The 20,944-nt window shown below is 46.0% G+C and overlaps 1 protein-coding gene across 2 annotated transcripts in view; it reads right to left on the bottom strand.

The window, feature by feature from the left end:
• Positions 1 to 3,571: 3,571 nt before the first annotated feature.
• The window catches only part of PNP (purine nucleoside phosphorylase), a 110,054-nt gene continuing 92,681 nt past the window's right edge, over positions 3,572 to 20,944 (bottom strand). For both annotated transcript variants that reach the window (XM_085600984.1, XM_085600974.1), the window contains exons 2-6: positions 11,661 to 11,830; positions 9,487 to 9,590; positions 6,996 to 7,171; positions 6,195 to 6,385; positions 3,572 to 5,866 (exon numbers count right to left, since the gene is read on the bottom strand). In XM_085600984.1, coding sequence (XP_085457110.1) covers positions 5,649 to 5,866; positions 6,195 to 6,385; positions 6,996 to 7,171; positions 9,487 to 9,590; positions 11,661 to 11,830 — 859 coding nt within the window. In that variant the 3' untranslated portion in view covers positions 3,572 to 5,648. The remainder of the gene's footprint in view (positions 5,867 to 6,194; positions 6,386 to 6,995; positions 7,172 to 9,486; positions 9,591 to 11,660; positions 11,831 to 20,944) is intronic.

A 20,944-nucleotide genomic window follows, 5' to 3' on the forward strand; every position in this document is an offset into this window, starting at 1 on the left:
AGATATCGCAGCTGTAAAACGTACACATGTGAAACAATACAGAGGGAGCATTTAGTCCACCCCTTTCAACCACTGGCTTTCTTCGACCAGCCTCAGGGCCATGGGCTTGAGACTTTGTCAACCACATCTTGGCTCAATCCTGCAGAGTAAACATCTCTCACCTAATGTTATTGGCTGCCTCAGTGTATCCTCCCCCCCCCCCCCCTCTGCTCCAGTTCTATGTATTGAGTTGAATAAAGGACTACAATATAACGGTTACCCTCTCTGCCTGCTCCCCCACGATTCTTTCGCAAGTATCTCGCTTTAATGTGGTAATGCCCCTTGTCTAAGAAAATTAAACCCAGATCTACTGGCTTTGCCAATGTTTGTTCTACTTACCCAAACTGCTCTCCTTCCCATCATTGCCTTACCTTTGGATATGTAAATAATTTAACTTTTGTATGCCAAGGTCAAGAAACAGTAAATATAACGGAATCTAAACGAAAGTGAGCGAAGACAGACCGGGTAGAATGTTGCAAGGACAGAGTGTGACCCCTGATCTTAGGAAACGTTCCAGCACATCAAAGCGGCAGCCGTAGGACATCGAAACCCTCAGGACCTTCCATAAAGTGCACCTGGTGTGGGGGTGCATCATAGGTGTTGCCTGCGTTCCTTTTTCATGACCCTTGGTGTCCATCAAAGTAGCCTCCCTGAGCATGCCTTAGAGAAGCAGCAAGGCGCTGGGGCCTGCTTAGCAAAGCTACCATCTTGCCATTCATGGAAAGGAGCAAATCTCACTAGCAAGACAAAGACGCAAACAGGTGCAGGAAGATCTTGCCACCGTGATGTTCTCAATGTGATGGGGGGGGGGGGGGGGCGTGGCTTCTCAGGTCAAGGAGGGGACGAGCGTCTTTAGTGATAGGAAACTATAGGGCGGAGGAAGGGCGCCATTGTAATGTGGAGAGGAGTCCCCGTGTGATGGAGGATAAATTCCGGGTCTCACAGGCCTTGATGTGCAACTCCTGCATGTCACCTTCAAACTAAGGCACAAACTCCATTTCCACCAGGCTCCTCTTCGAGCAAAGGATGCTAGCACAGTTCAGTGTCGCGTGCCATACACGAGGAGGAGACGGGGGCTTCTGAACGAGCGAAGACTACAGTCAGCAAGGCTCGCGGACCACGCACATGGCGCAGGCAGTCTCTGCTGGTCACGTGACAGCAGGATAGCACTGCAGAGGCTGGGATGGGGAGGGCCAGACTGCGCTTGTGCTTTACACATGTGGTGGTCATCTTGGAAGGAGAGCTTTCAAGTATGCAGGCACTAGAGAAGCTTCTACCACACACAACAATTTCTAAGGAATGTGATCGCAAGTTTGCACAGGTCATACTAACATTTTTACAAATATTTATACATGTTCGTGTAACAGTTTCAGCCACGGCTCTTCATTTACTGTTTCCCAAAATATTTAAGAAAATCTGTTTAAATGTAATGTTCTGTATAGTGTGTTTTCCCTTATTGACATATTGCGTTGTAGGGGCCATACTATTTCTTCGTGTACGGCCGTCAGTGGGGCTGGTGTCAAGTGGACTTTGTCTATTCGCTCTCAGCAGATGCATGTCTAATGTGCAGTGAAAACACTCAATGCTTGTGCAGATGGATACTACACACGTCATAGCCAATGGAGGGGGGGGGGGGGTTATTCCATACTTACAATTGCTCCTGGGTGTATTGTTTGCGGAGTTCGGTAAACACTAAAGCTCTTCATAGCCAGACCTAAAAAGAAACGGTTTTGGATGCGTTTGCACACATTGGAAGGGTGAACGTGTGGGAGTTTGACGTACATGGGATGGGAGAGGCAGGAGCGCCAGTGCCCTTCAATAAAAGTGCACACCGAGCACCCTTCCAAGGAGAGCTTCTTCGAGCTCGGTCTGTCACTGAAACAGGAAATGTAACACAACAGCATCAACAGCTGGTAGAGCGCAGCAAGGCATTGTCAGCAGCTAGTACATGAACAGAACAACATTCACGCTGCAGATTAAATATGCATTTTACAGCAGACGAATGGGGAAATAAGACAGCCACACACCCAAGTGAGTAGTTTTTTTTTTGTTTTAATAAAAGTTGAATTTAAATAAAGTACAGAATAAGCCACTATAAATAGAACTAGGCCTTGCAGAGGAAAGTGCAAGTCATTTGTATTGCGGAATGTGGAGTTAAAATATAATAATGCCCACTCTCAGGATACAATCCTTTAGATCAGTGGAAGGACGCGGAGTGCAGCTGCCAGCAGAAAACACGCAGGGCATCAACCAGAAGCTGCGGTCATTGGACTGTCAGGAGCTGCACTTACAGTACAAACTGAAACACAATGTGCACAGTCACACGGCAACCTCAGAGTAGCCGGAGCTATTCACAAGGCCTTTGAGGCAGACCCTGCAGGGAAAGACCTTAAGCATCAAATGTGCGTGGAGAGATTCGAGCGGTTCAGCGTGAAAGCACAGAAAGAGAAGACGGACTTCAAAACAGCTCTACTCTACAGAAATACCTCTCAACAAAAGGTGAGCTTGTTCTAAATTCTGAAATATAGTAAACGTCGTTTCCACACCTGTTGTAGGACTAGACCAACAGGGCATTCTAACTTCAGTCCTAGTATGTTTGGGGACAAGCGCAGGAGCGGCTTTACGTGCATGTAAAATGACACGTATGTACGAAAGGTATTTTGACAGTAGATGTTCTGGAGTCCATGCTTTTACACGCCAACCACAAAGGATAAACCTTAGACCCAGATAGATTACATTATTAATGGTTTGTTGCAGTGTTCCTGGCGTAGATGAGCAGTAATCTGATGCTTAAAAGGAGACCCAGACATGTGCTTACAAACCACGTACGTCATACATGCTTCTCTCCTTAGGCTTGCAAGTGACTCTTGGGGAAGAAGAGTGTAATATTGATTGGGTAACCTTCTGAGCATCCAAGACACCGCTCTTCAGGAGAACCGCTCCAACAACCGCATTTAAATACATAAATACATATGGTTATTACAGTTAACATACAGAAATAATCCCCAACATCACCCTTTAATCAAAGTGTGTTTGCAATGCCGCATAACTGGCAGCAGGGTCCACTGTGGAGTATTCCAACTGCGAGGGCGTCTTTACTCAATGAACTGCTAGGGATCCTGGTTACTGGACAACAACTTCACAGCGCAGTGGGTGAACCCAACTGGGGTTTGCCGCAGGTTAGGATGATCCGAGGCCAGCTTTTCGCACTGTTCAAGTAAAGCATGCAATTGTGAGGAGTCAACCGATTTTACCCCCAAATGACTCACGTTTTTTGCTAATCTGTAGTCTGATTACAAGGTGGAGTGCCCTCTCCGTGGAGTCCCTGGGGTCGAAGCACATTAGTTCACATGCTATGAACGTTGCACTTGCAGCAAGGATAGCAGGTTAGCACATGCTACTGTCCAATCCATGTAGATTTTCGGAGGCAGTACTTCATGCATGGAGGTGCTCTACACCAATATTATTGTGGGCCCAAAAAGGAGAACGCCTGGGCTATGGATCTTCCCCAAGCACTTTTTTCTGTGATGGGATATCCGCTTTGAAGGCACTACACACTACACTTCAGGTAATAGGACAGACTCAACTCATATAATTTAAAATATATATGACAGACTCAACTCATATAATTTAAAATATAATTCATAGGTGCACGTGGCGGAATGTGAGCTCCTGCCCTGGCTGCGCTCCCACAGATAACCTGCGCAGGAGCGGTTTGTACCGTCATACGAGACCAAGGAGGTGCGTAGCATCAAAAACATGCTTGTTTCACTTGCAGGAACCAACATCGCCCGGGTGGGATCCAGGAGTGACTACTTATCCAGCACACACCACAAACTGAAAGGCCTCTTGGTGCTTAAATACTAGTTCGGTGGTACACGGCGCGCGAGGAGAGCTGTACACCCCAGAAGGTGCCACAGCAGATGCTAAGGGAGAGAAGTGTAAGCAACACAGGCACCAAACGCTGGACCTCTGTAGTGCAAGACTGCTCTGTAGAACTAAAGCGAGCCTCGTTCTGTTTGGGCCGAATGCTGTACCCTTGCAGTGGCCCGCATACAGAGTGATATTAGCGACACCGCTGTGTACAAGACGTTCTTGCTCTCATCTGCTAAGAATGTATTTTTGAGATACACCACACATATTAATCAGTTCCTGTGCATGTGTGCACCCTTTGGTTGGCACCAATTTAGCACCTGGTGCCAAACCCACCCACTGAGAGTCAGGTACCCTAGGGCAGCGGGAGCAGCAGCAGCAGCGAGCAAAGGTGCCAGGCCCAGCTAGCAAAAGGCACAGTATGAAAGCTTGTGTAGCAAACCAACATTCTCTACAGGCAATTATTTGGTTCCATAAATTCAAGTCTAAGTAGAAGCAGAAAGTGCAGGGCTTGCTTTAAGATGCCCAGCTCATAAAGACCAGCCCCAAGGAGCGGAAGGCTCTGTAACAGTGTTGGAGGGAAGGTGTGGCGGAGGAGAGTCCTGGTGCCACAAATGCACCACCTCAATTTACAACTCACGCAGGATGGATGACTGGATAGACATAATGGGAAAGTTAGTTAAAAACATAAATATATAAAATAAAAATGGTCTGGAGTCACAGCTTTCTGTAGTGTACCAAATAATATAATGTTATCGTCAGATACTAAGCATCCCTGATGCCAGGGCACAATCAATTGCAGAATGGTAATCTACAGAAGAATAGATTGCTGAACGCTTTGAAGAAAACCGTTAAATAACCAAGACCCCACTTTTTCTTTATTTGGGGTGAGCGTAACTCGAGTAATTTCGTATAGCGTAATCACGCAGAATTACTCAAAAGTCTGTGAGATTGCAGAAGAGTAATTGTGCAGTTAGCACTATTTTCTCAGAGGAAATAATTCCCCTCAAGTACAAAATATGCGTGAGGTTACATTTTGTGTTAAGGAGATGCGCTATATGCCAACATAACAAGAATAGCTCCTGCCACTAATTGTGCTCTTGCAGTAGGATTTTCCCCCCAAATTACTCTTAAATAAGCGAGCAGGCGTTTTTGTGTCAATAGCAGTAATTCTGCATCAAAAAGTAACACGTAATTACTGAAATTACGTCAGCATAATTGAAATTCCTCCTAGGCCTACATTTTTTTTAAATTAAATGTATAGACCAGCTCAGAGACTACTGGTGCCACTTGCACCAAACACTTTGTGAACTCAAGTGGATGTGAACTAGGTCCTCAACGTGTACAGTGCTCATGACAAGGGTTTCAGCAAGTCTGGGTGGTCAACAGCTTACTGGGGATTGGGGCCATCTTGTCTTTATCAGAGTATGGCACCAGTGAAACAGGGTTCGCGAGCCAAATTAGAAGTCTTGAAAAGAGGCAATACGGGTAACCAAGTTTGACCTCTTGTTGCTAAAGTTATAGTCTGGATATTTGCCTTCATAAGCTATCCAGTCATCCATCACAGTGAAGTGGGGTGTCAGCTCTCAGCAGTTAAGTGCAGAATTTTGTTTGAAAGGTTGCTTGATAATCTGTTATCCAAGATAGAGACCTCTGGGCAGGCCACTGACCCCAAGCTTTTACTCCCCACACACCCACACACACACACACACACACACACACACACGCGCGTGCATCTAGTTGACATTATTGTTAGTCTCAATCCGTGGCAGCAATGTGGTCAGCAGCTTCTCCATCATCTTTGCACTCTCCCTGCCAGCTTTCAGCACCTCTTCGTGGTTGGCACGCGCCTCGCTGTTGTAGTCCATCACCGCCTGGTTGGTGATGAGGGAAATGCCGAGCACCCGCAGTCCACAGTGACGGGCAACGACGACCTCGTGTACCGTGCTCATGCCTAGAAAGAAGAAGGGAGACACAAGGCGGCACTGTAATGAGCAGGTAGTGGGCTCAAAACCTTACTGACAGAAAGCGCTCCATAAATAAGGGTGGGTGTAACAGGAATGCATGAGTGAGGCACCAAATCTGGACAGTCACCTATCAAACAGTTCCCTAAAACAAAGATTCCTCTACTGCAGGGGAGAACTGCGAAAAACCCAAGAATTTCTGTTTTGGGTGTTCAACAATTAAGGCTTAGCGACCTTGTCAGTTGGCACTCTCGCCCCTTTAATTTCAATCAGTGTTTCCGCATCGGACGTCACCCAGAAACGGCACGGCATCCTTACCCACAGCATCTGCCCCCAGGCGGTTCAAGAAGCGGCACTCTGCGATGGTTTCGAAGCAGGGGCCCCCTATGCCGCAGTACACCCCCTCGTGAAGCTCCGCCGCATAGCCCAGGTCTCTGCTGGCTGACATGGCCAGCTTCCTCAGGTCACGGTCATAGGCGTCCGACATGGGTGGGAACCGGGGGCCGAACCTGCACCGGCAAAGAAGAGAAATTACCAACCGAACACCATGTTCCGAAAGAGACAAAAACAGGAGGGTCGACCAATAAGTGAAGTAAGGATGGGCAAGTGGAGCACGATATGGAGACGAACAGAGAGTGAAGAGAGAAAAACTTGAGGAGAATGAAGAGGGAACAGAAAAGTGGAGAAGAGTGGGAAAGGAAGAATATGGAAGGGGCACAGAAGGGAGATGAACTGGAAAATAAATTGGGGCCAGAAAAGGGGAAGCAGATGGGATGGTAAAAAAAAAAAAAAAGAAAGAGGAACAATAAAAGAGAGAAGGAAAAAAGGAGAGGGGAGGAAAACTTGTGCTAGGAAAATAAAAAGTGGCGAGGACAGGAAGGTACAGGGTAGGAAAGGTGTGGCATGAAGAGGGAGCAGACGGGGTAAGAAAAGGGAAGAGGAAAGGCATGAAACACGGAAGGTAGAGAAGAGGTGAGGGGGAAGGAGCATGCAGAAAACAAGTGAGGGAGAGAAAAGTAACAATGACATTGTGAGCACTATCAGCAAAGATACCCACGATGAGAAAGTAAGACTTGGTAAGGGAGTACAATCTCCTGTCAAGGAGGCAGGTCTCCTCACCGGTCTTCATTAGGACCCACTAGCGGGTTCTGCCCCGCAAAGCCCGGAAAGTTGATGTGGTCCTTGATCACCATGATGTGCCCCACTCTGTAATCCTCGTGCAGGCCTCCGGCGGCATTAGTTACGATGAGAGTCTGCACACCAATCAGGTGGAAGACCCGGATTGGGAACGTCACCTTAAAACGAGGGACAGACACGTCAGAACTGCATATAGTGACAATCTGCTCCTCTGGACCTAAACGGTAACACAAAATAAAAACCAAGATCTCGTCTGCCCGATATATTGTGTCCTAAATGTGGTTTACAAAAATAATGCCCGCCTGGAGTGAACAATAGAAAACATACATCCAAAATAATATAAACCCAAAGGAACGATATTGCGGTAAGAAATATTTAAAAACACAATATTTCTGTCAGACGGCATTTTTTCAAATAATATTTTTAGATACAACCATGTGGACCAGCAAGATGCCATTTGTAGATTTCTCTCTCAAATCCCGACTCAATAAAGGAAAAGCAAACTGTTACCTTCACCTAACTTCCCCAGGGGTGCCAACAGTGTTAAAAGATCTACTTCCTAAACATCCATACCTTTGTCCAGAACAAGGACAGATCACTACTGGAGCTCTGATATTTGGCAAGCTCTCAGAAGACATGCACTCAGCAAGTCCTCCACTCACCCAGCTTGGGAGTGCACAGGAGCAGACGTCCAAGCAGAGCCTCAGATGGACAAGGCGGGAAGTCGGCCAATGGGTCTGTGGTTGAGTCCCGTTAGTGCGCCGGTTTGTTGGTGGCCATCTCGGTCTCCACCACAAGGGCACATCGTCAAAAGCTATAGTTAAGGCTTTTGCATGCATATAATGAGCCTGACCAGATGCACATTTAGGTCAGGCTAATGCACTGTCAGAGGCAGAATGACAATGGGCTGCTGGGCTGTCACAGCATGAGGTGCTTCTGCCCTCTGGCTCCTTCCAGATGTGACAGCGGCCTCAAGGAGCTGGTGATCGGAAGCTATCAGCACTTGCTTTGCAGGGGACTGGGGCAGGGGAGAGGACTAGAAGGGGCCAGCAAGGGGCTCCTCGGTTATTTTTGTGTCCCCCCCTGCATGCAACAGGGGAGTCTCTGCTGCTCTCCTTTGCCTGCCATAAATCAATTCATGCAGTCAACAAGGAGAGATTGTGGCCTTAGCCCATTTTGAAACTGGCAAATTCGATTGGAGTCCCAGGGTCAGCTCAACATCCTGTGATTCGGGGCAAGTGACTTAATTTACATGAGGCCCAAAAAACACATTCTGACCGTTTGGAATGTTATCTGGTGCCTATGTAAAGCACTCCAACGCCTCTGGGCCAATTTTGTGCTCTATAAAACTGCATGTATGTGAGTAAAGTGACACTATTTTATGTATTTGTACATTTACACACTAGCGTCATTGCCTTTATTGGAATTTAAACGTGATGTTAGCAGTGTACCAAAATAAATAGTTACACCTTTCACCAGTCTCTGAGCATTGGAGCGCCTCTCTACAGTACTGTAAAAACAAATATTTCTAAGCCCAGGGCACTCCAGGTCTTTGTCATTTCCTGTTTCCCAGCAGACAATAATCAAAACGTCCACAGCAAACTTTTAGATAAAAAAGCAATTAAACACGAGTTCCTAGTATTTTTCATAACTCTGAGCTTCGAATATTTTTTTCCATTGGAATGCTGATTTTCAATTGAAGTACTGGCCCCAACAGCCTTAGAATACTTTGATTACTGCAAATGTTTGCCAACCCTTAGCTCAATTATCATAGCCAAGCAGCTCATTGCAAAGGGTCGTGATCTGCGAATGCCAGCCTCTATTTTTGGCTGCTGGGGCGGAACTGTGGCCCCAATCCAACCCTGTCCTTGCAGCATTCCACCAGTGTCAGTCAAGATCTCGCCGTCGAGGGGCAGAATTCCACGCTCAAAATATCCTTTTTAGGACTCTAAAGTCACTTTAAGTGATGAAGAGACCAGCTGCACCGACGCCTTCTGAATCAGCAACAACATCCTGGTTTAGCACACCTCAAACTGTGAATCCCTGCTGAGGATTGTGTCAGCATATCATGGTCACACATCATTAAAGAACAATGACTGCAGAATATGCACCATATCATCAAGGTAAGTATGCTAGTCACCGAAAAAGCGCTTTGACGCCTCGTCAGGGGGTAGTATGCGCCATTTAAATGCAATTAAAAAAACAATACAATATAGGCGAGTATAGTTTTAATATTCTTCACACCACATCTATGTACCTTGATGATACGCATATTGAGAAGTTAAGAATAGTAATTCTATACTTATGTGTAGATTATTACCTTGATGATAATAGTGGTAGTATATATTCTGCAGTCAATATTTTTGTAGGTAGATTTTTTTTTTTTTTAATAACACTCAAAATTCTGGCAGTAAATGCCTAGAAATTACAGCAGAGATCCTGTGAGGAAATCTCGTTGTGAGAACACACTCACCTTCCACAGCGGGTATCCTTCATACATGTGAAACCGGCCCTGCATGCAGACACATGGCTTGCCATTCAAGTTACCAAACACCAACCGCCCAGCGTGGCCAGGGACTGAAAGAAAAAGTAAACACAATCATGATAACAAGCATTTGCAATGCAATTGGTTTCGCCTTTGGAACCTTGTATGTATTTAGCTATGCAGCACATTAGCCTGAGTGCTGAAACATCTGCTGTTCTTTAACATGGAGGGAAAGTAGGCACCAAACTGCGTGACACACCAGGAATGGGAACACATGGAGAGAAAGATTGCCTTTCAGTGGGAAATGGTATAACCCAAAGCTCTATTTTTAATATAAAATCAGGGCCTTCGGTGATCATATCACTGAAAATATAAGATTTGAAAAAAATGATTGTCTGCGGGTGCTCGTGGAAGACAATTTCTATGGACTGGAATCTAGAGAGTGTAAAGTGTTTCTAGTATTTTAGTGAACTCTGCTGGTCATTTTTAATCAAGAAAGTTAAATAGAGGCAGTTTCCAGAAAAATAAAAAAAGAAAGTCCCTCAGCAGAAAACAATTCTGGTATTTTACTGACCTCTGCTGGTCGTTTTTGATCAAGACAGTTAAATAGAGGCAGTTGAACAGAAAAACAATCCTTAAGCGGAAGCAGACAAGTCCTAGGGCTGATCTCCAGAGCCCACAAAGTACACACACATATAAGTATATAATAAGTATATACTAAAGTATAAACAAGAGGTCTTGAACGCTCGACCTAATAATGCAGTGAGTACCCTCTCCACCAATTAAACGGTGGGTTGTACCTCTGCCATCAGCTGGAAGTCACAAAAAGAGACAGCAGATGAGTAAACAAGAAATCATAAGTTGTCCATTGCCACTGCTACACAAAAGGGCAACAAGGGTTTGTGACAAATTTACCAAAACGGGGTCCAACCAGTTAGGTGGCAGCCACTGTTCTCCCTGGATTAAACAAGCAAAAACTTAACACCCAAAAACATAAGTAAACAAGCTACTGGCCTTCTACAAATCACCAACAGAAGTCAGAGCACATTTGCCGAAATTTGAAACCCCTCCATTAGCTCCTCACAGAGCATAAGATTCAATTCAAAATCTGTGTTACCGGGGGGGGGGGGGGGGGGGGGGGCAATTAAACCATGTGTTAGATCTATGCAGAAACTATTATACACCAAGGTTTAAATGCAACCTTAAAAATCCCAGTTAAGGTATTTGATTCAAGCACACCAACCCCTTCGCCCACCAGAAATGTTTGAGGGACTGAAATTACAAGCATTGTGTGCCCTGTAAGGCCCTAGCAATGAATCTCTATCCCTGCCATTTTTTGTTTTAATAGTCCGACAAACTCATGAAAACCTACCCTTTTCTGACAACTGTTCTCTGCTCTTTCTCCTTGTAACCACATCTGAGTGATTATCTGTCCATTTCCCATAACTGAATTTCAATGTCCTAAAAGCATCTTAATGCTTTATCGGTGTGTTTAAAATCCTTCACACTGTAACACAGAAGAGGGTTTAGTGGGGCCTTTTCTTATTATCGGGAGCAGAAAATAATATTTTTTCCTCACTTGAACAGACGCCATGCGCAGAGCGTGTTTACTCGTTCTGCGGTACAGAGCCTCTGCTTATGAAACTATGCACACGGTTCCTCCCCATCCAATGCCTGGGTACTTGTGGGATGCGGGAACCCCAATCTCGGTGGCATCATCAGCTACCACACAGACTTCTGAGGCGCATCACTCCACTGCCGTTTGTTGACTGGACAGACAGAAGAAACCCTTACAGGATGAGATATATTGCTTCTGTAGATTTTTTTTATTCTGCTGCAAATTCATATATCTGCACTCACAGATCCTACCTCGGGCGACATCCCTCACCAGGAGAATGAACACTCTAATTATCATCAGATGTATAAGGTTAGAAGAAAAAAAAAAAAAAATGTTGAGTCCCCACCAACTGTTAATCAAACGATGATGCCCGGGCTCAAGAACCATTGCGATTGGTACACAAGGGTATACAAGTTGTAACGCCTGCATCCACAAGTCCAGCCTGCTCAGCAGGGCACCCTTCTAGCCCCACCATCCCAGCTAGAAACCCCATGACATATCATTTACAAGACTTGGTTGCGGAAAAGATAAGCTGTCCTCCTACCGGTGCTTTCGGGGAAGTTAGGAACATCTTCATATTTAAAGGCCACTTGCTCCTTCAGAAGATCCGCCAGGTTTCCCAGCCCGGAGCCACAGACAACGGCCACCAGGGGGCGGTGCTCGGTGTTGGCCAGCAGCCAATCGGCTGTCTCTTTGTATTGCTCATAGCTGTACCTGGAAGAAAACCGGACAGAGGTTAGAGAACAACCAAACAATGACACTGGGACTGTTTCTGATCAAAAGTTACGAATACCTGCGTCTATGAACAGCACTATAAAGGAACAAACCATATTGCTCTATATTCCTATGGTCTTTGAAGTTTGTCCCAAGGCATGCGATGTTAGGTTCTGCAGCTAGGATTGGTTGGGTATGAATAAGCAATATTACACAGCTTACATATTTTTTTTCAAAACAACGTTCGTTACCTACTGAAAAGATTATCTCCACTAATTCTTTTAGCCACCTGTTTCAATCATAAGAATCAACATTGCGCCAATATCCCCACGCCAAACAAATACATAAATACAGTTTAGAAAATCGGTAGTCGTTTTGTGATTAAGCAAACATTACCTTTAATGCCCAAACACTTTGAGCAGCAAACACTAAACCTGGCAAGGCACACAGTGCTGCTGTGTGCCACACATTGTCTTTCTTCATACGGTCACCCGTGACAGGCGATGTCACACAGTGAGCTGCAAACCGATACATGGAGCAGGTGCCCAGCTCTTGTGCTGGAGGCTTTGTGGGGTTGAAAACCAGTCTGCGTTTTAAAAGCCCCCCATGTCAGCTTTAGAAGCCTCGCTTTCTTCTATTTGATAGGATGCAGAATGACCTCTAAAGGCCAATATGGTTTTAGCCCGCCCCCTCCTCCGGGCCCCTTTAGTCAGTGGGAGCGGAGGGGCCCCTCACATGGAGGCCCCGCCCCTCACTCGCAGTGAGAACATTTTCTAGGTTGGCTGGTCAGGGACACACAGTTACTTTACTTGCCCAGTGGTTATTATGTGCTTCTCTTATCAGGACATGTTGCCTTAATACAAAGCAAGGTCGTCCTCGTGTGTTCACCATCATTCCCACACTAAACGCCTGGCTCTTGGGGAACACTACCATGCCGAGAGGAGGTGCCCACAACAGGTCGCTGCTGGAAGATGAATACAAGGCCCCAGAGCCTTCTGCAGGCACTCTGCGTTCAGGATTCTGGGCCACACACAAGCCACTCTGTTCACTCAAGGACAAAACATACTCTAGGGCACAACATTCGGATCCATGCCACCTCACACTCCTTCTCATCAGTTCTGCCAGGCATTCAGCATACTGGCCCGGGCACCGGTGAGAGCGGCGGCGAGTAATATACACCCATTAATGCGTGGACACAATCTCAGACCTGTGGGGCGGCCTGTAGGATGAGCAGGAGGGGGACAGAGAGTCCACGCCTGACTGGGGGATAGAAGTGTAACAGAAGTAGAGGAGACTAAAGGAGGCAGTAAGCAGGCAGGGCACACATATTCCCTTAGAAGCAGACCATCCTAGCAGCGGGTTAAGCGCTCTCAGCAGTGCCGGGTCCAGCAGAGGCACAACATTTTACCCCTAAACACCTGCTCACACCACAGAAGCTACTGTAACAAGATCCCTCCACCGGATACTGTGCCGTGTGAATGGCACCCCTTGCCCGCTCCTTCTCTTCAACTGGTTTTACTTTACCCTTTTACTGCCCCTCGTTATGTCCTCACTTTTTACTATTGGCAAAATGCTTCAAGCCTCGCCAGTACTTGCGCTTTAATACATGCATTTTGAAGTAATCTCTTTTTTTCTGGTTGCGTTTTCTATTTCTAGTTATGTTGAGTGATTTTTCTGTTCTATCATTGAGAAATATTGGTTTTCCAAATGTACTAAGCTACCGACAGGACTATTTTGTTTACTGTGCTACTTGACGTAATAAGCCAGAATATATCTCTTGTTCATAGTTTAAATTTGACATGCCTTCAGACGTCGGCAACACCACAACAATTCAGCAAAGAAAAAAGTAAGACAAAACAGTGTCATACTGATCTTCAAATAGTCACATTTCAAACAACATTTCTTTGGAAACATATCTTTGAACAGTCTTCTAAATATTATTTTTGCATCTTAATTACTTTGCTTACTCATGAGTGTGTGCATTTCTGTGACCGGAAGAGGTGAGATAAGAAGCAGCTGCTATTTCTAACTCATACCAGCACTGGACTCATAACTCTCATGCAAATCCAGAAATTAGGGGCAGATGGGATTGGTGGAGGGGAATAATTAATATCTCTAGCCGGAGCCAACAAGAGTATTGTGGTGCTGAAAATATAGACCAAAGAGAGCAAAACTACAAACACTGAACACTGCCAGCTCAATTATCCATTTGGCAGGGGAAACAGCTAGGCTTTCCTGAACTTCTCAAGAGACAGTTACTTATCTAAGAGAAACAACCTTTAGCATGCAAAACCTTTACCACGCAAGTACGTTTTTGCTTTTTTAAATAACATACTTAATAGTTATATAAAAGAAAAAGTGGTTTAGGTGCCAGTAAAGATAGGACATAATTTAGGTTTTAGGAGGGAGTAAAGCGAAAGGGGGTTTTAGCATTTAGGGATGGGTAGAGATTAGAGGTAAGGGTGAATTTAAGGCTTAAGGGTGGGTAGAAGTAAAAGGTAGGAAAGAGTGAAATAATGGTGCAGAGTGGATAGAGGTAAAAAGGGGTATAAGGGGTTTTAGGGAAAAGGGATTCGTGGGGACTATGCGGGTAGACGGTGTCTACCAACTCTTTTCACAGAGTGGATGCAGTCTACCCTGCCAAGAAGACCGGCTCCACTGAAATATGCTGAACTCGTCCTGGTGTAATTTTCCTACACAAGGACACATTCAGCAGCGCCTACATGTTGTCTGCTTTCTGTCTGGGCAGAAAGGGTAGCTGGCGAGGGGGCTGTTATTTTAAATTTCTGCTGGGCCCAAAACAAAGGCCCAATTTAAGGGACCATCAGGCATTCTTTTGTTCCAGTATCCTGGCGAAAGCTATCTGGATTACGTACCTAGATGAAAATGCAATGGAGGGGAAATAAAGGCACACAGCTTGTTGTTACTTCACAAGTACCTAAGAGAGGAATGCTTTTGTCATTGTTCTGCCTCTGTATATAAGAGATATGCATGCACTGAAAGAGTGGCAGATGTATTGGTCTCTCCAAATATTTATACAAACAACAATTTACCACCATTTTGTTTTATTTCTTTTATCACGCTACTCACCCCAACGTAGGGTGTCCGAGCACTTTACATCAAACACATTATACATTAACAATAAATCATATAAATGTGTAAATCAATGTACAGGATGAGTTACATAAGACAGTGAGGGTTTCATGGTGTAGGAGTTGTAGTGAAGGCAGCAATTTAGATACATACATTGCTATGTTAGCATAAGCGCGTTAGAATGAGAAGCGCCATCTTGCCACTTTTGCTGCTTTTGCACACGACACTGCAGATACATGTTATTATTTGAAAATCGCTTGCTTGCCTTTTCTTCGCATGAGAACTGTCTGTTCACATCCCTAGACGTGCACTGCGACCTTGGTCTGAACATTTAGTGCAATAACAGTCTGAGCCACCAAACAATGTATGTTTTTGAGTTCAGGTTGATCGGCCCAGTCTCTAGCCATAACACACACACAGCTGCAAATACCTGAAAGTCGAGAGCCTTTAATATTGCAGTTTGCAGGCATTAGACACACATTCTGGAGAATAACTTTTCCAGGCGCAGAGCAAAGCTGATCCTGTGATGCAATTCATCTAAGCTGATCTTTACGGTATGGGGTTCCCCATTCAAACCTAGAGACCTTCTATTAGTATAATAATGCTAGCCTATTAGCGAAGGGAAGGTGGTTGTATTCCACTGTCATTTGTAATATGATTTCTCCCTTCATTTTCTATGGTATTGTAACAATGCTGATGGTTTTAATCTTAATCATTTGTCTGCTTATGTTAGCCAAAGTACTGCATCTTAGGACACGTAGTTTATAAAATAAACATTTTAAACTTTACCGTGTCTCTGATTACTCTTGTTGTGGACTGATATGAGAATAATAACGAACAGGTATTTCTGATTCCCACCATTCCTGAGAGTACTCCAAGTCGCTTGTTCTGGGTTGTCTATACATTGGGACCTCCGGGAGAATACGGATAACGAATGGGACACTGATGCTAGTCGGATTGGGGTTCTGGGTACGTAGGTGAGTTTTTGGTACACCACAATTCACTGGAGGTTCTGGTTTCCTGCGCATAGTTCTGTGCATGAGCAGAATCCCTGCAACAGAGTCACATGTCCTTCATAGCTCACTGTGCTGTTTTAGAAGGATTACAATTTATGAACTGCGCGTAAAAAAAAAAAAAAAAAAAAAAGGACATCGGTCTTAAAAGCAGTAACCAACTTAGCTATCTACATACGATAAAATATCAATCAATCAAAGCACTTGTAAAGTGCGCTACTTACCCATGAGGGTCTCAAGGCGCTGAGGTGGGGAGGAGTGGATGCTACTACTGCTCGAAGAGCCAGGTCTTGAGGAGTCTTCTGAATGTGAGTAGGTCTAGGGTCTGCCGTAGGTGGGTCGGGAGGGTGTTCCAGGTCTTGGCGGCGAGGTAGGAGAAGGATCTGCTGCCGGAGGTCTTTCGTTGGATGCGGGGGGGACAGCGGCGAGGGCGAGGTTTGCGGAGCGGAGCTGGAGGGTGGGGGTGTAGAAGCTGAGTCTGCTGTTCAGGTAGGCTGGTCCGGCGTTGTGGAGTGCTTTGTGTGCGTGGGTGAGGAGCTTGAAGGTGATCCTCTTGTCGACGGGGAGCAAGTGCAGGTCTCTCAGGTGGGGGGTGATGTGGCTGCGGCGGGAGATGTCGAGGATCAGTCGGGCGGAGGCGTTCTGGATGCGTTGTAGTCGACGCAGGTGTTTGGCTGGGATTCCTGCGTAGAGTGCGTTGCCGTAGTCTAGTTTGCTGCTGACGAGGGCCTGTGTCACCGTTCTTCTTGTTTCGGTCGGGATCCACTTGTAGATCCTGCAGAGCATGCGGAGGGTGTTGTAGCAGGAGGAGGAGATGGCGTTGACCTGTTGTAGCAGGAGGAGGAGACGGCGTTGTCATCTGCATGTTATATGATGTGCAGGAGACATATTAACCATCTATGCTACTTTGATTTAAAACTGGGAGTAAGCAAACACAGATCTGGCCAGCAAATGCATTAACCTCCAGAGCTATATATGACCATTAGTATTAGTCCCTGAGATTTATCAGGCAAACAAAGGTCTCGGTAGCTGGTGCCTCAACACCATAAGGTATTTTAAAATGCAGACTCTGCAGCCAATTAAGCAGAATATACTTATTGACATGTTTCTCCTGGTTGCCAATTTCTTTGTGGCAGAGTCTTAAAAAATAAACATGTAAGTTAAGGACCATATTTTGCGTTGGGGTTGCATCACGTTTTTGACACAACCATGACCCAAAATCTAATTTGTTAAATATTGTAATGCGCTGAAATTTACTCGTGATAGACTGCTAAACATATGTAAGCGGTCTTAAGTTCGGATGTCACTTTTTGTGATATCACTTCCTGCGAGGTAATGGGTTGTGATGTTACGCGGTGTGATGTCATGCGTCATGTCACTGCTTAACCCCTTGCATGCGCATGATGGAACCCCGCCGTCATGAGCCACGGGTGGCGTGTGCTCATGACGGCGTGGTTCCGTCATGCTGTGGCCGCTCCGCCCACACGTCACTGATTCCCCGCCTGTGCGGGCGAAATAACGAGTGGGCGGAGTCGTGACGGAACTACGCCGTCATGAGCACAGCTGACTCATGACGGCGTGGTTCTGTCACGAGCATGGTGGCGCCGCGCTCACCCCGCACCCCCCCAGCGCCGCAGCAGGATTTGCGCCGCGGCGAAGGGGTTAAACTGGTTAGGCCCCCACTTCATTTCTTAGGACTTGTGCCCTGGTAAAGGGAAGTAAGGGAGATTTTAGAGTTTGGGAAAGGCAGGATAGGAGCTAAAAAAATTGGGGGTTTGAGTGGGTTCCGACGAAAAATAAAAGGATATATATTTTACATAAGGCGATTTATGCCCCCACCTCCCCCAAAAATATATAAACACAAAAATGTATGGGAAAAGGTGATGTAATAACACACGCTGTAGAGGTCAAGGTGTGGAATTACACACGTGGTAAAGGCATGCGTGGTGACATCATACATCCCCCAACGTAAGAATAATGGAAGCCGATTCCAATTTGAGGCAGCTGCCACAGAAGAAGCTTTACTGCCAATTAAGGACCATCTAAAATTTGGGGCCTGGAGGAGGAAAGAATATTTGGATCTCAACAGCTGACTCTGTACCACCTTAACCTTCTCTAGGCTACCATGTAGATTAATTTCACACCCCGTTTCCTTACAGAGACTGCAAGGATGATTTGTATGAGCATAAAAAAGCCTAAGGATTGAATAAATATGCCAAAAAGATCATACAAAGATTAAAAAGCGGAGGCCAAAGACCGAGCACTGATAAACTACGCCCACCAAAGTTCTGGCTGAAGGGATGAAAGAACGATATCGGTTTGAAAATAAAATAGAACATTGTTCCCAATAACTCTAAAATTTACCACAAATACTAACATAACGTGGGGTAAGGCACCATGTCCTAAAAGGCATGGATTAGCAGGCAGAATCTTCCACAACGTGCTAGGAGGGTCAATTACTTCAATATAACAAATACAAACGTACTATGTGTTTTGAGAAGTAAAACCCTCATTTCCGAGCCCTCGGGTCAAATGCTTTTAATTGATCAACCAGTTGCTAGCAGAAAAGAAGTCTCTTTGATTGTAATGGACCTTGCCTCAGCTACATTTTGGCAGAAGCGGTTGGGGTACTTATTAAAAGAATCGGAATTTCCCAAAACAAATGTAAAACCACCAGGCCTCCCATTTAGAACCCCAACTTCCCCCGCCCCCTCCCTTCTTGTTTTTTTTTTTTTAAATTTCAAGCAAGGCATTAGGCAACAAACACACTGAAAGGAAGCGTGCCTACTTTGACATGGCGAAATGGCTTTTGTACCATTCCTTGTCCCCTCTCCCATTGCACAGTGTAAAAGTGCCCCTCACTCGCTGAACCTCTTCCCTGCTGGCTCGTGAGTCATCCACGTTGCTTCCTGAAGACATCGTGCGTCACAAGTCACCCGCCCTCTGCCCGGAACAGGCGCGCCGATGCTTTCCTGGCAGAGACCACAGCGAGCCATTTACTGAGCAGTCACGGGACAAAGCACCTCCACGCACTGCTATGACTGCGCACACATTTTTCCTCTAATAAACTTCACAACGGAGGCATACAAATAGGGTGACCAACCGTCCGTAAATTTCACGGACAGTCCGTAATTTCGGCCGTCTGTCCGTTGTCCGTGAAGGAATCTTTAACGGACGCCATTTGTCCGTAATTTTAACCGGGCACCGGTGGCACCACCCTAAAGCCGGCACAGCTCCCACCCACCTCCCTGCTTGGCCTCGGAGGTGGGTGTAAGAGACTCCGATGCAGCACCAAAGCTCAGACCCCCAGCAGCATTGGAGAGGCACAGCAGGACGGCGACCCTCACACCTTCAGCCCTTGATGAGCTGCTAAGAGGTGCTTGAAGGTGACTGAGAGGGAGGGGCTGCAGCTTCAGGCGCAGGGGCATCTATTCAGATGCAAACAGCCCGAATGCCTCATGTCTTTGCAGTTTAGAGGGGCCTCACACATTCCCTTTCTGCCCAGGGCCCCAAATACCCTAGAACCGGCCCTGATTACACCGAGGCAGCACGGGGTTCTCTTCACAGAGCTTAATTACTGTCACTAAATTGTAAGCAAACCTCGGTTCTGCAAACGTGCAGTCTATAATGTAATAAAATAAAGAAATGGCACAATCGCACCCACTTTGATTAACAAAGTATGGAGGACAATCAGTTAAATCAGTTCTCTTGGAGTATCTCCTTTAAGTACTGTACATCAGAGTGGGGGGTGGCATACTAACATTTTGGAAAGAGAGCCTGTCTTCTCGTTGTCTTGTCCAGGAGGGGGTGAGGAGCCCTACCCCACCCTGGAAGAGACCAAGATGATACTAGAATACTGCATGCCCACCCCAGTGCCCACCCTGGTGGATCCTGTTCCCCCTCCTGTGATGGCTCCTGCCCCCCCCACCCCCCAGCGATGGCTCCTGTCCCCCATGTGGCGGCTCCTGCCCCCCCAACCCCCACCTGTGATGGATCCTGTCTCCGCCCTGGGTGGCTTCTGTCCCAGTCCTGGAATGGCTCCTGCAGCGAGGGTGAAGTTCCTGATGGGCCTCTTCTCAAAAAGGCTCAGCTCAAAATTAATATGAAAAGGTGGGCGAGTGAGTAAGTGAAGGGATGGCTGGATGAATTAGTGAAAGGGTGAATGGATGAATGAATGATTGAATGGATGGATAATGAGAAAGGATAGATGGATTGGGGAGTGGAAGGATGGATGAGAGAAAAGGTAAATAGCTGGATGTATGGGCGGAAGGGTAGATGGATGGGTAAAAGGGTGGATGGATGAGTAAAAAGGTGGATGGATTGATGAATTGATAAGTGCAAGGGTGAATGGATGGACAGATGAGTAAAAGGGTGGATGTAAGGATGGATGAGTTGAGTGAAAGGGGGGTAGATGGACAAAAGGATGAATAGATGAGTGAAGGAGTGAAAGTATAGATGGATGGTAGAAAGGATGGATGAGTGATAGGGTCAATGGATGGATTCATGAGTGGATGAGTAGATGGATGGGTGGGTGGATGGAAGGAAGGATGGCTAAGTGAAAGGGTCGATGGAGAGAGAAAGGAAGGATGGATGGATGACTGAAAGGGTGGATGGGTGGAAGGAGGAGTGACTGGGTGAATGGATGAGTAAGTAAAAGGATGGCTGGATGGGTGAAAGGGTAAATGGCTGGATGGATGAGTGAATGGATGGATGGGCGGAAGAGTGGATGGATGAGTGCACAGATGGATAGGGTGGAAGGGTGGATGGATGGATAATGGATGGATGAGTGAAAGGATGGATGAGTGAAATGATAGATGGAAGGATACATGATGGATAGGTTTGCAAATGGTTGAATATGTTTGGATATGGCTGCAGTGCTTAATTTGTGCCGCTGCTTTCCGGTGCTCAGCACCGGCACTTCATTGTCAGAGCCGGGGCTATAAATTATTTTCAGGAGGCAGTGATGGTGAAGGTAATAAAAAATAAAAAAACATGAACAAAGGGGATA

The sequence above is a fragment of the Triturus cristatus genome, chromosome 1_2 (genome assembly GCF_964204655.1).
Source record: "Triturus cristatus chromosome 1_2, aTriCri1.1, whole genome shotgun sequence".
NCBI classification, from domain to species: domain Eukaryota; kingdom Metazoa; phylum Chordata; class Amphibia; order Caudata; family Salamandridae; genus Triturus; species Triturus cristatus.